The sequence below is a fragment of the Podarcis pityusensis genome, assembly GCF_964106645.2.
Source record: "Podarcis pityusensis genome assembly, chromosome: 9".
Lineage (NCBI taxonomy): Eukaryota > Metazoa > Chordata > Lepidosauria > Squamata > Lacertidae > Podarcis > Podarcis pityusensis.
In genome coordinates this window covers 18,276,183-18,287,733 of record NC_138034.1, presented here as the reverse complement: position 1 = coordinate 18,287,733, position 11,551 = coordinate 18,276,183, and the positions used below count along the sequence as shown (strand labels likewise).

The 11,551-nt window shown below is 42.4% G+C and overlaps 1 protein-coding gene across 5 annotated transcripts in view; it reads right to left on the bottom strand.

Moving 5' to 3' along the window:
• Window positions 1-2,604: 2,604 nt before the first annotated feature.
• GABRG1 (gamma-aminobutyric acid type A receptor subunit gamma1) overlaps window positions 2,605-11,551 on the bottom strand; it is a 68,549-nt gene continuing 59,602 nt past the window's right edge. For all 5 annotated transcript variants that reach the window (XM_081020076.1, XM_081020077.1, XM_081020078.1 and 2 more), the window contains one exon: window positions 2,605-3,166. In XM_081020076.1, the coding sequence (XP_080876202.1) occupies window positions 2,891-3,166 (276 nt within the window). In that variant the 3' untranslated portion in view covers window positions 2,605-2,890. The remainder of the gene's footprint in view (window positions 3,167-11,551) is intronic.

Genomic DNA, 11,551 nt, shown 5'->3' with positions numbered 1-11,551 from the left:
CTATACAAACAAACAAAACGGAACATACCAAAAAAACAACAACAGAAGATAAAAAGAAAAAAAGCAAAGGAAACAAAACAAAACTAAACAAAAACGAAAAAACACACATCTACAGAAAAAACCCATATCATTACGTACATTTACACATATTGACTTCCTTTCTTTGTTCTAAGACCTCAAAAAATTTACTCTTGTAATTTTTGTTATGATTCTGCATTGAAAATAAATAAATAAACAAAAATAAATAAATAAATAAATAAATAAATAATAAAAAGAGAATACGCTGTTTTCCTGAAAGGAACTGTTCTAAAAAGCCTTTACAACAAGTTTTAAAACCTAACAAATCTGGTGGTTGGTGGTTGCCATACAATGGTGAGCCCAGGTCAACTAGTCAATCACAACACAACAAGCATGGGGCAAGCTGTGGCGACGTCCTGTGGTAATTTCTGCCCCTCCTCTTCTAGAACATCCTTACATGTAAAATTATTAAAGGAGCTCTTTGCATCTATCTTTAACTTTCTGGTCCACATCTCAGCTCAAACTGGAGCCCACGAGATGACTTTAAAGAAATCTCATCTCTGTAATTTTCTGCATTTCAGTGTAGATTGTTCCTTGACAGGGCGACCTAAGACATTTTGCTTTCATAGATGAAAAGGTGAACCACTCTCCCATCGCCAAGTTAAGGTGCATGACGCCCAAGGCTGGCCAAGTCATTTTGACATCTGAGGGAGACAATATCTCTCATCTATGGATTTGTATGAGGGTTTTCTAGTAACTTCTATTGATTTCCAACACTCCACTATAATATGACACATAACTTTTCCTAAGAATAGCATTCCATCATCTGTCTTGTGTGTCCAAATCTCATGGTTCTTATGTTTCCAAATGTTTTTGCCACCTCTGCATGGTCCTGCTCTATGGCATGACTGGAACTGATGACACCACTTGGGAGAAGCTAACAATGGGGTTATATATCACATTAGTGCTGCCCAGACCTCTGGGAGGGACAATGCTAATGGAAAGCAAGATTGTGATATCTCACCCTATGTGATCTCCTCGATTCCAGTGTTCCTGAAGATGTGGTGAATAGCATACAGAATTGCTTGAGCTGACGCGATTCCACATTTCGGTTGCCCATGAAGACGAGTGAGCTTACAAAAAAAGTAGGTAAAGGTAAAGGTAAAGGGACCCCTGACCATTAGGTCCAGTCGTGGCCGACTCTGGGGCTGCGGTGCTCATCTCGCTTTATTGGCTGAGGGAGCCGGCGTGCAGCTTCCGGGTCATGTGGCCAGCATGACTAAGCCGCTTCTGGTGAACCAGAGCAGCACACGGAAATGCCGTTTACCTTCCCGCCGGAGCGGTACCTATTTATCTACTTGCACTTAGATGTGCTTTTGAACTGCTAGGTTGGCAGGAGCTGGGACTGAGCAACGGGAGCTCACCCCGTCGCGGGGATTCGAACCGCTGACCTTCTGATCGGCAAGTCCTAGGCTCTGTGGTTTAACCCACAGCGCCACCCGCGTCCCATTGCACAAAAGTATCGGGCCTGAAAAAAACCTTGTTTTAAGTGCACCTTTTGAGGCATTATTCTGCTGCTTTCTGCTTTCTGCTTCCTCGTGTGACATGACCAAAGAGAGGCAGCAACAACACCACTTAAAAGTAACACAGATATGGATTTCTGGTGCACTTCAGTTTATACCAAAGACAGCTGGGAGGAGGGGTCTTTTCTGGGATGTTGTGTTCTGTGGCAGGAGTCTCTCAAAAGTGATGACAAGTAGACTTTTTTTTTAAGGAAAACATGTAACAAATGTGACATATAAACCACTTTGATCTCCCCCCCCCCTACAATCAAGTGGTATATAAATTTTATGAAATAAATAAATATAGGGCAGAAAGCACCCAGAAGTATCATGATTTGATGTAACACGCTGGTTGCATGCTGCTCTCATCTCTTTAGGCAAATGAGTATCTTGTTCATGGTCCAACATATTTCCATATGAAACAATATTACACAGAGGAACAGAGAGCTGAAAACATGAGAGGGATGGTCAATTAGCAAGGCCAAACTACATGTGGGAGATCCATTAATGAATTTCCCAACCTCTTATTTAAAGCCTCACAATGGGATTCTCTCTCACACATGCCAAAGCTCTGAATAGCCCTGATGGAGTTGAAGGATATCTGCAATACAGATACAGAGCCTTCCCTTCTCCATGTAATAGCAATCCAATTCCAATGATGCCAATCTCCAGGGCTGCTTTTAAAGGTTAAAAACAAATACATCAGGGAATTCAATCATGTATTACCCCTACAGAATCACATGTAGTTTGGTCTTCAGTTTCATTTTTCAGCCCTATCCAAAAGTTGGTCTGAGCAGGATGAACTGGTTTGAGCTGACTTCATCACATTAAAGTCATTTATTTGTCAATGGGCTTAAATGGGCTTAAATCCAATTACTCTGTGAACATAAGCTGTTGACTAAATCTTTCTTCAGAGTAGTCTCGGTTTCCTAAGGCTTTGTCAGCTTTGGTGTAAGAGTGCAACAAAATTATCCACTTCAAACAATTATTGTTCTCTCTAAACAAATTATAAGGAAACTCCTAGTCTAGTTTTTAAACCACGGATCTTTGTAAAAATTAGTGCAAAAATGATGGAAAATATTTAAAAAAAAAACAACAACTTTCCAAATGGGTTTTCAACCACCTTTGTAAATGGTCAAGATAGAAAAGTTCTAGTCAACATTTTCTCAATTTCATTTCTGCATCTTGAAATGTCAACATAAAAACAAAATGAAATGATACGTTGGGCTTTAACCTTTTAATCTTATTTACTGCGGTGTGTTTCAGAGTGTCAGTTATCCCTTTTTTCAAGATTGTCAAATATCTGGCATTTATAGGTAAAGGTAACCAATCCAGTAGACAAGGTTGAACAAAGCGAAGGCTGTGGGAAAGAAGATCCGGGAATAGGAGTCAATTTTGGCCACGCGGATGTGTATTCGTCCTTCTCTCCACGATCCTGTGCGGCAGTCGTCAAAGCAACAAAAGAAGCTGGTGCAGTCTTTCCCTTCAAGGCACTCATATCCATAATTGCCATGATGCTCTTGAAGGTGACGGAGATTGTTGATTGGAATTAATGTTGATCCAGGGCGGACAGGAAGTGCAGGAGTCTAAAGAAAATGATAACAGGCTAAGGCTCAGCTTTTACGAACTAGTTAAAAGCCCGTCAAGTTCAATGGAGAGAGGAGAAAAGAAGAGATGAACTTCTCAACCCCACTCCTTTAGGAATCACCACTTCCCTACCTCTCTACCCCCACTTAATTCACCTTCAAACTCCTCATTGAGAGCAAGGGTTAGTCAATTATTCCAATGTCCTGGTCATGTTCCTTTCTCCTCTGTTTTATTTCTCCTCAAATGATGTATTGCTTCATCCACCTCTCCTGGTATGTCCCAATGGGGGGACATCTTTAAATAAAAACATCTTGGAGATCCCGGGCCACAGGGAGGTTAGGCTGGCCTCAACCAGAGCCAGGGCTTTCTCAGCCGTGGCCCCGATCTGGTGGAATGCTCTGTCACAAGAGACTAGTGCCCTGCGGGACTTGACATCTTTCTGCAGGGCCTGCAAGACAGAGCTGTTCCACCAGGTCTTTGGCCAAGGCACAGTCTGACCCCCTCCTTTAATAATCCTCATAGAACTCTATGGTTGCCATTAATTTGATTTTGAATTGATTATAGAATAAATTGATTTTGGAATGCATTTCAATTAATTGATTGTGATTTTATGTAAACTGTGCTACTTTTATTGTTGTTAGCCCCAGCTTCGCCTGGGGAGGCCGGGATATAAATAAAATTATTATTGTTGTTGTTGTTGTTGTTAAAGTTATGAAGTTTATTATCAGCTTCTTTTCTCTCTGGACTCTATGTTATTCAAGCAACTCTGCTAACACATCACACATTATGTTTTTTGGTGTCTAGGCTGGCCCAGCCATTAGACAGGGTGGGCCTGCTGCCTCAGGCAGCAGAAACCCCTGAGATGCCGCTCCCATGGGCACCCCGCTTGCGCCGACACTTCCACCAGTGGTGGAGAAGCAGTGCTAACAATGGTGCTCATTTCGGGCAAGGTCATGTCCGTTTCAGGTGAGAGCTCACCCGAAGTTCGTGTGATCTGACCTGAAATCAGTGTCGATGGCACTTCTCTGTCAGTGGTGGACGAAGCAGAGTGAATGGCAGAAGGTGGTAGCAGCGGAAAGTGGTGGCAGGTGTGGTCTCAAGCAGTGAAATGGAACACACCACCCCTGTTTGGTGTACACCTAAATCATCAAGTGTACACCTAAATGTACACATGTCAGAGCACAGCAGTAAACAATGTGTCAAATGAACACTCTGTGGGGAAACCTGGGCTTGTTTCCCAGCAATTAAGCAGCTCTGCTTTCATCATTTGTCCTCCAAGCCGTTATTTATCATTAACTTCTTCAAGTTTTGACTAAATCTTCAGTGCTATCTTCCTAATGTGGATGATGCATTGTTTCTGAACTTAGCAGTATCACTGCAGTTCGTATATTTAAATGTCCAAGGAGGAGCATTATGCATGCCTAAAATAGTTTGCTGTAGGCACATTTTACTGTAGGCACATCAGATGTCAATGAAATAAACAACTATCTGACTTTTAGAAGAGATCTGAAGGCAGCCCTGTTTAGGGAAGTTTTTAATGTTTGAGGTTTTATTCTGTTTTTAATGCTATGTTGAAAGCCGCCCAGAGTGGCTGGGGAAACCCACTCAGATGGGCCGGGTATGTATGTATGTATAAATATAAATATAAATATAAATATCAAAATATAAATAAATATAAATATAAATATAAATATAAATATAAATATAAATATAAATATAAATATAAATATAAATATAAATATAAATATAAATATAAATATAAATATAATTTAGTTCCAGTAGAGAATGAAGTGGGATGCAAGGGACCTTCCTCACAACAAAAATCGTAAGTAACAAGATCTGCAAAACAGTGCAGTTTTAATAGGTCCTAACAGGCTCAAGGGTAAGACTTTTTAGAGAGATAAAGGTAAAGGTAAAGGTACCCCTGCCCGTGCGGGCGAGTCTTGACAGACTCCAGGGTTGTGTGCTCATCTCACTCTAGAGGCCGGGAGCCCGCGCTGTCCGCAGACACTTCCGGGTCACGTGGCCAGCGTGACGAAGCTACTCTGGCGAACCGGCACCAGAGCAGCACACGGAACGCCGTTTACCTTCCCGCTATAAAGCGGTCCCTATTTATCTACTTGCACTTAAGGGTGCTTTAGAACTGCTAGGTGGGCAGGAGCTGGGACCGAACAACGGGAGCTCACCCCGCCGCGGGGATTCGAACCGCCGACCATGCGATCGGCAAGTCCTAGGTGCTGAGGTTTTACCCACAGCGCCACCCGCGTCCCCCTTAGAGAGATAAGTATGTGGTTAAATTCACTATCCAATACAGTGGTACCTCGGGTTAAGTACTTAATTCGGTCTGGAGGTCCATTCTTAACCTGAAGCTGTTCTTAACCTGAAGCACCACTTTAGCTAATGGGGCCTCCTGCTGCCGCCGCGCCGCCAGAGCACAATTTCTGTTCTCATCCTGAAGCAAAGTTCTTAACCCGAGGTACTATTTCTGGATTAGCGGAGTCTGTAACCTGAAGCATATGTAACCTGAAGTGTATGTAACCCGAGGTACCACTGCACGCATGTCGAAAGACCAAATGCTAGAATAATGGAAGGTTAATGCTAAAGATGTATTTGTTTAATTTAAGTGTGTTTACATCCTACTTTTCTTCCATCATGAAACTCAAGGTCTATGTGAGATTATAGGGTAATATAAATGCAATGCTCATATGGAGCCTAATAACTTGAGTTACAATATTATTAGACCCAAGCGTTTGTGAAATGTTGACTTTCCAGAGATAGTGCCGTGTCTCAGAATGAAGGTCTTCAAAGCCTATTCATAACCCAGGAATGGAGCTGAAATAGTCCAGCAACCATTAGAGCTACTCAAATTTACTGAAATTATATGATTAAATTTTAAATAGGTATTTTCATACAAGCTGCTTTTTCAGCATTCTTGGTAGCGTTTAGGATCTAACTGAGCCAGTTACCATCTGCAATGTTGTTAAAATGCAATGCTTAAACACATTTTAATACAGCAGGCAGATAATTTCCTCTTTGTGTGAAGATATAAAAAGTTTTGGATGGGACACATTTCTGACATATTGGTTACTAAATGATGATATCTTGCCAGTAGAAAGAATCTAATCTCCTTAACTGAACCGTAAGCGTTGCGGAAAAGAGGTGGCATCAAAGATGGGTATAATTCCTCTACTACCAAATGGCCATATTAGTTAACTGTACCTGTACAATTTATGCAAGTTTTTTTTTTTTAATAAAAAGCATTAAAGGAGCTCTTATTGCTGCCATTATTTCATTGTATAAATGCTATTATTTCCATGGAATTATCATATTCTCAGTTCTCTCCCTATGTGGATCTCAATGTGGCAAAAGTGGTACCATCCGTGCACAATAGGGGCATATCAGTAAGTTTGGGATAACCCAAAGGTTTTCAGAATTACAAAAAATATTTAGGGGGAAACACCTAAGGACCATCACAAAATGATGCTCCACTACACTGATGGCACAGAGGACACCTGGAAGCTGCTCTTCCAGTTTGTGCAGGGAGCTATCTGTGCATGAAATAATGCACAAATCAGAACTGGGGTACTTCTTTTTCTGTGGTAGGCACCCGTCAGATTGTGCTGTTTGGGGCAGCTGTCCAATGAAAGCAATGAAAGAATAGGTCTTTGCTTTGGCAATAATTTAAAAATCACCAGCAACGAATACACACACAGGGTTGTGTTCAACATTAGCCTTACTCATATTAATGAGTAATGCGGCAGCTAGACTGGTGACTGGGAGTAGCCGCTAAGACCATATAACACCGGTCCTGAAAGACCTACATTGGCTCCCAGGACGTTTCCAAGTACCATTCAAAGTGTTGGTGCTGACCTTTAAAGCCCTAAACAGCCTCAGCCCAGTATACCTGAAGTAGCGTCTCCACCCCCATCCCTCAGCCTGGACACTGAGGTCCAGCGCAGAGGGCCTTCTTGCGGTTCCCTCACTGTGAGAAGTAAGGTTACAGGGAACCAGGCAGAGGGCCTTCTCAGTAGTGGTGCCCGCCCTGTGGAATGCCCTCCCATCAGATGTCAAGGAAATAAACAACTACCTGACTTTTAGAAGACATCTGAAGGCAACTCTGTTTAGGGAAGTTTTTAATGTCTGATGTTTTATCGCTTTATTATTATTATTGTTTAGTCATTTAGTCATGTCCGACTCTTTGTGACACTATTATTATTATTATTATTATTATTATTATTATTATTATTCTGTTGAAATTAGAGGGCATGAGCAAGGTAGGTCCATTAAATTCAGTGGGTGTACTGGAGCTTAGATAGAACCCTCTGTCTGGAAAGTGAAAATGTGGTGAATTCAAGCTGCTCTAAAGATTGGTTTCAGCATTAAGGTTTGATATAATGCACAGTGAATTAAATATGAGACGATGCTTTCTGTCCTAATTCTTAACTTAGCCATTCTTCCATTTCAGAAAGCTCTTTGCAGTCCTCATGATTCCAGTTCAGTGATCCTTTATTACGGTGCTTGGGAATTTCCATATTTTTTATAAAAAAATCTCAACATCATAGTAACGAAAAGTAACTTCTTATTTATTTATAGGAGAGGGCTAAATTTATATATTGCTTAATGATATGCTCCATATTAATATTTTAGTATGTTTACCCTCTGGGGATTATTAAATGTTCATGTTTCTGTGCACTGGTCTCTTTTGAAGTTCAAAATAATTGAAGAGACGAATGGTAATTGTTATTTAGAGTGACTGAGACAGTGGTATATAAAAAGGAGCTCTCTCCAAACATAACAAAATGACTACAGAACATCACCCAGGTACCCTGTGACAAATTTCAAACAATATCAAAATGATTAGAGGACTGGAAGACACATGGGTTCTTCATTACTCTCTAGCTGAAGTGCATATAGACGAAGAAAAGGAAAAATCTAGAGTGCTTATTATGTTTTGGCTCCTAGTGGCAACCTTATGGGAAATTTAGTACCACGAAAATCAATGGTGGAAGTGAACATAATTATGTGCAAGTGTGTGACTGCCAAGTATTGATATACATTTACCTGAGATTTCTATCTCACTAAGCAAGGTTGCAAAAACTGAAAGCCAGCTTCAAAATTCTGTGCTGTATGCAAAATGTATGTAGCACAATATTCAGCAATCATCTGTCAGTGCATTCTTAGAAAAGAACTGAAGACATCTCTCCAAAACTTTCTGTGGGCTCTGCTTTTATATTGACCAAAACTGCCACCTCCACCACCTGCTCTAGTTTGTAACCCTTAACACAAAGGGCTCTCCCCAGCCCCAGCTAGATACCAAACAGATTTTTAAAAATATGTCTCTGTACACATTCAAAGCTTAACATGCAATGAGGTCCTCTTTCTTCACTGTGTTTGAAACTACAGTGGTACCTCGGGTTACATACGCTTCAGCTTACATATGCTTCAGGTTACAGACTCCACTAACCCAGAAATAGTACCTCGGGTTAAGAACTTTGCTTCAGGATGAGAACAGAAACCATGCTCCGGTGGCACGGCAGCAGCAGGAGGCCCCATTAGCTAAAGTGGTGCTTCAGGTTAAGAACAGTTTCAGGTTAAGAACGGACCTCTGGAACGAATTAAGTACTTAACCCAAGGTACCATTATACATTTGCACCTTATTGTACCCATGAGCATGGTTGGAAATGATTGTAAGTTGTCCACTATGTATCTGCATCAGTGGGTGGAGATGGGATGGTGATGGCTTTAGCCAATGAGCAGTTCTCCATTTGGGTCGAGGCCAGTTTTTGAGTGGGAAAGCATTAAAATGCAGTAGTTCACAAGAAACGACAGGATGGATGTGGATTGTGACTAATGCCACGTGTTCACAGTTTTCCAAGTCAGTGTTGGGAGCAATGGGGCTGGCCCAATGATGAAGCAGAGTGAGGCAGCTGCCTCAGGCAGCATGCTGAGGCACGGGGGCTGGACGGAGGTGGGAGTGCTATGTAGTCTGCCCTATACCCCCTACGCTAGCCTCCTGTCCCCAACTGCAGTGGAAGACACTGTCCTTTCGCCAGAATTAGAGTAAGATTCAACTAGAAGTCCACTTGGCTTCTGTTTGTACCTAGAGGAAGGGTGCCATTTGCCTCAGGCAGCAAAATGTATTGAGCCAGCCCTGGAGAGCACACGGGAGTAAATGGGAGTATGTGCACAGCCTATATAGAAAATGGGCACCATGCAGGACCACACAAAACAGGGCAGGCACCTGTGATCATAGCCTGGTGGAACAACTTTTCCACTTGCTTTTGCAATGACCAAATACCAGCTCATGTACTGACACCACAGTGAACTGTCAGGAGTTCGGCCTACACTTGAGTAGGACCCTGGCAGAGGCACATGCCCGACTGGCATGTTCTCTCTCTTCTGGTCTTTCGTTTGGGAGCTTCAAAGGCTTTCTTCAGGCCGAACATCATGGTGACCGATGCATACAGACACCGGAACACTTAAGGATCTGCATAGTTTGTGCAGTTCGCGTAAAAGACCTCAGCAACTCAGCATCTCAGCATTTTTGCTAATCTACTTTATTTACATATAAACACACACAGAGCACTGCAACATGGCTCCCTCTCTCTCTAGCATCAGATAGCAAAGAGAAAAAGAACAAAGGACAATAGTCCCACTTCACGAAACACAGTAACACAAACATCCTGTTTCTGTCACTTCCCACTCTGTGGAGTCAAAACATATACCATCATGGGATAGACAAAAATCCCATGACTGCAATCATGGAGCAGGAATATTGTCCTGCTATACTCACACTGAGTTCCTCCCCCAGGGCAGTTTTTTCCAGGACGGGAAATGGACAGACATGCATATGGTTGGCCTAATAGCACAGTCCTTTTTGCACCATCCAATGGGCAGATAGTCACCTTGAAGTCAGTGGTGGAGCTTCATGCTCTGGCACCAGCAGCGGAGAGCAAGTGGGGGTGTGGCCGGCGTGCATCCCAGGGGCATGGCACACCACCCGTGGGGGGGGGGGACAGCCATGATGGCACCCCATTGGGATTGTGGTGTCAGGGCTGGTGCGCTCTGCCTGCCCCCTCTTCCTCCGCCAGTGGGTGAGCATTTTTCCATCTTTGCTATTTGACTCACTGTAGAACATATATTATTTTGATATAATTACAAAGACATAAACAGAGACAGACCCATGCTATGGCTATCTCTCCCATAACTAAGCAAACTGCTGATTCACAGATAATTTGAGTATGTTGTTGTTGCAAACAAAATTTCATGAACAGATGGAGGTGTTTTGCTAATCTAAGAAACAAAATGTATACCCAGTAGATGGTGCTGTCACCGCTATGGGGACTAATGCTGAGGTGTTTGCTTGTCAGGATAAAACAAACAGAGGCGTTGAGTCAGCCTAGGAGTTGGTGGGTCCTAAGCCAGCACCACTGCCGTCACATAACTTCACTGAGTCTACTCGTGACTGGCCTTCGCCACCTCCATCTTCCTTCCTTCCTGGCTGGCATGCTTAGCAGGGTTGCAGAAATGGAGATGGACCCACTACTCCAGGAAGACTGCTAGGTAACAAACTGGGTTTGGATTAAAACCTTACCAAGTTTAAAAAAAAAAAAAGAAAGAAAGGAGAGAGGGAAATGGGCTAAAATGAATTGTTCTGAATTTTGTAAGAATGGGTGATATTTTAAATGGTGTTATTGTCAGTATTGAATTTGTAAACGAGATTAATTTGGGTTTTCCTTTGTAAATTTTGATATCAATAATGAAGTTTTTTAAACTGTTTTAATGTTACAGAAGAAAGTAATGGGCTTGGCCCCAACCACCCCCATCCTTGCAATCAAGGATGTAGAATTTGGGAGTCCATTGGCACAATCCATCCTGGGATGTGAAGAGATCCCATTAGAGCATGGTTGGGGAACATGCAGCCCTTTGGTTGTTGTTGTGTTTCACTCCTGTGAACTCCCAGACAGAATTATGGGATTTGGAGTCCGATAATATCTGGACGGTCACTGGTTTCCCCATCCCTGCCTTAGAGTATATCAGACCTCGATTTTTTCTACTCCCCATGAGAACTGGGAGGACTATGTACCTGTCCTTTAGTCCTGCTATACTCTTCCCTTCTGCTTGGTCACGGAATGGAATTTCTAGCTATGATATTACCCAGCATCATACAACCCAAGGACATAGCTGTCAACCTTCCCTTTTTTTTGCAGGAAATTCCCTTATTCCAGCGCCTTTTCCCGCTGCTTCCTGCTGCTATCCCAGATTGTTAGATATCCCGTAGACTGTCCCCGGGACAAGTGAGGCTGCTGATCCCTTATTTTCGAGACTGCTAATCCCTTATTTTCAAATCTGAAAGTTGACAGCTATGCCCAAGGATTGTATCA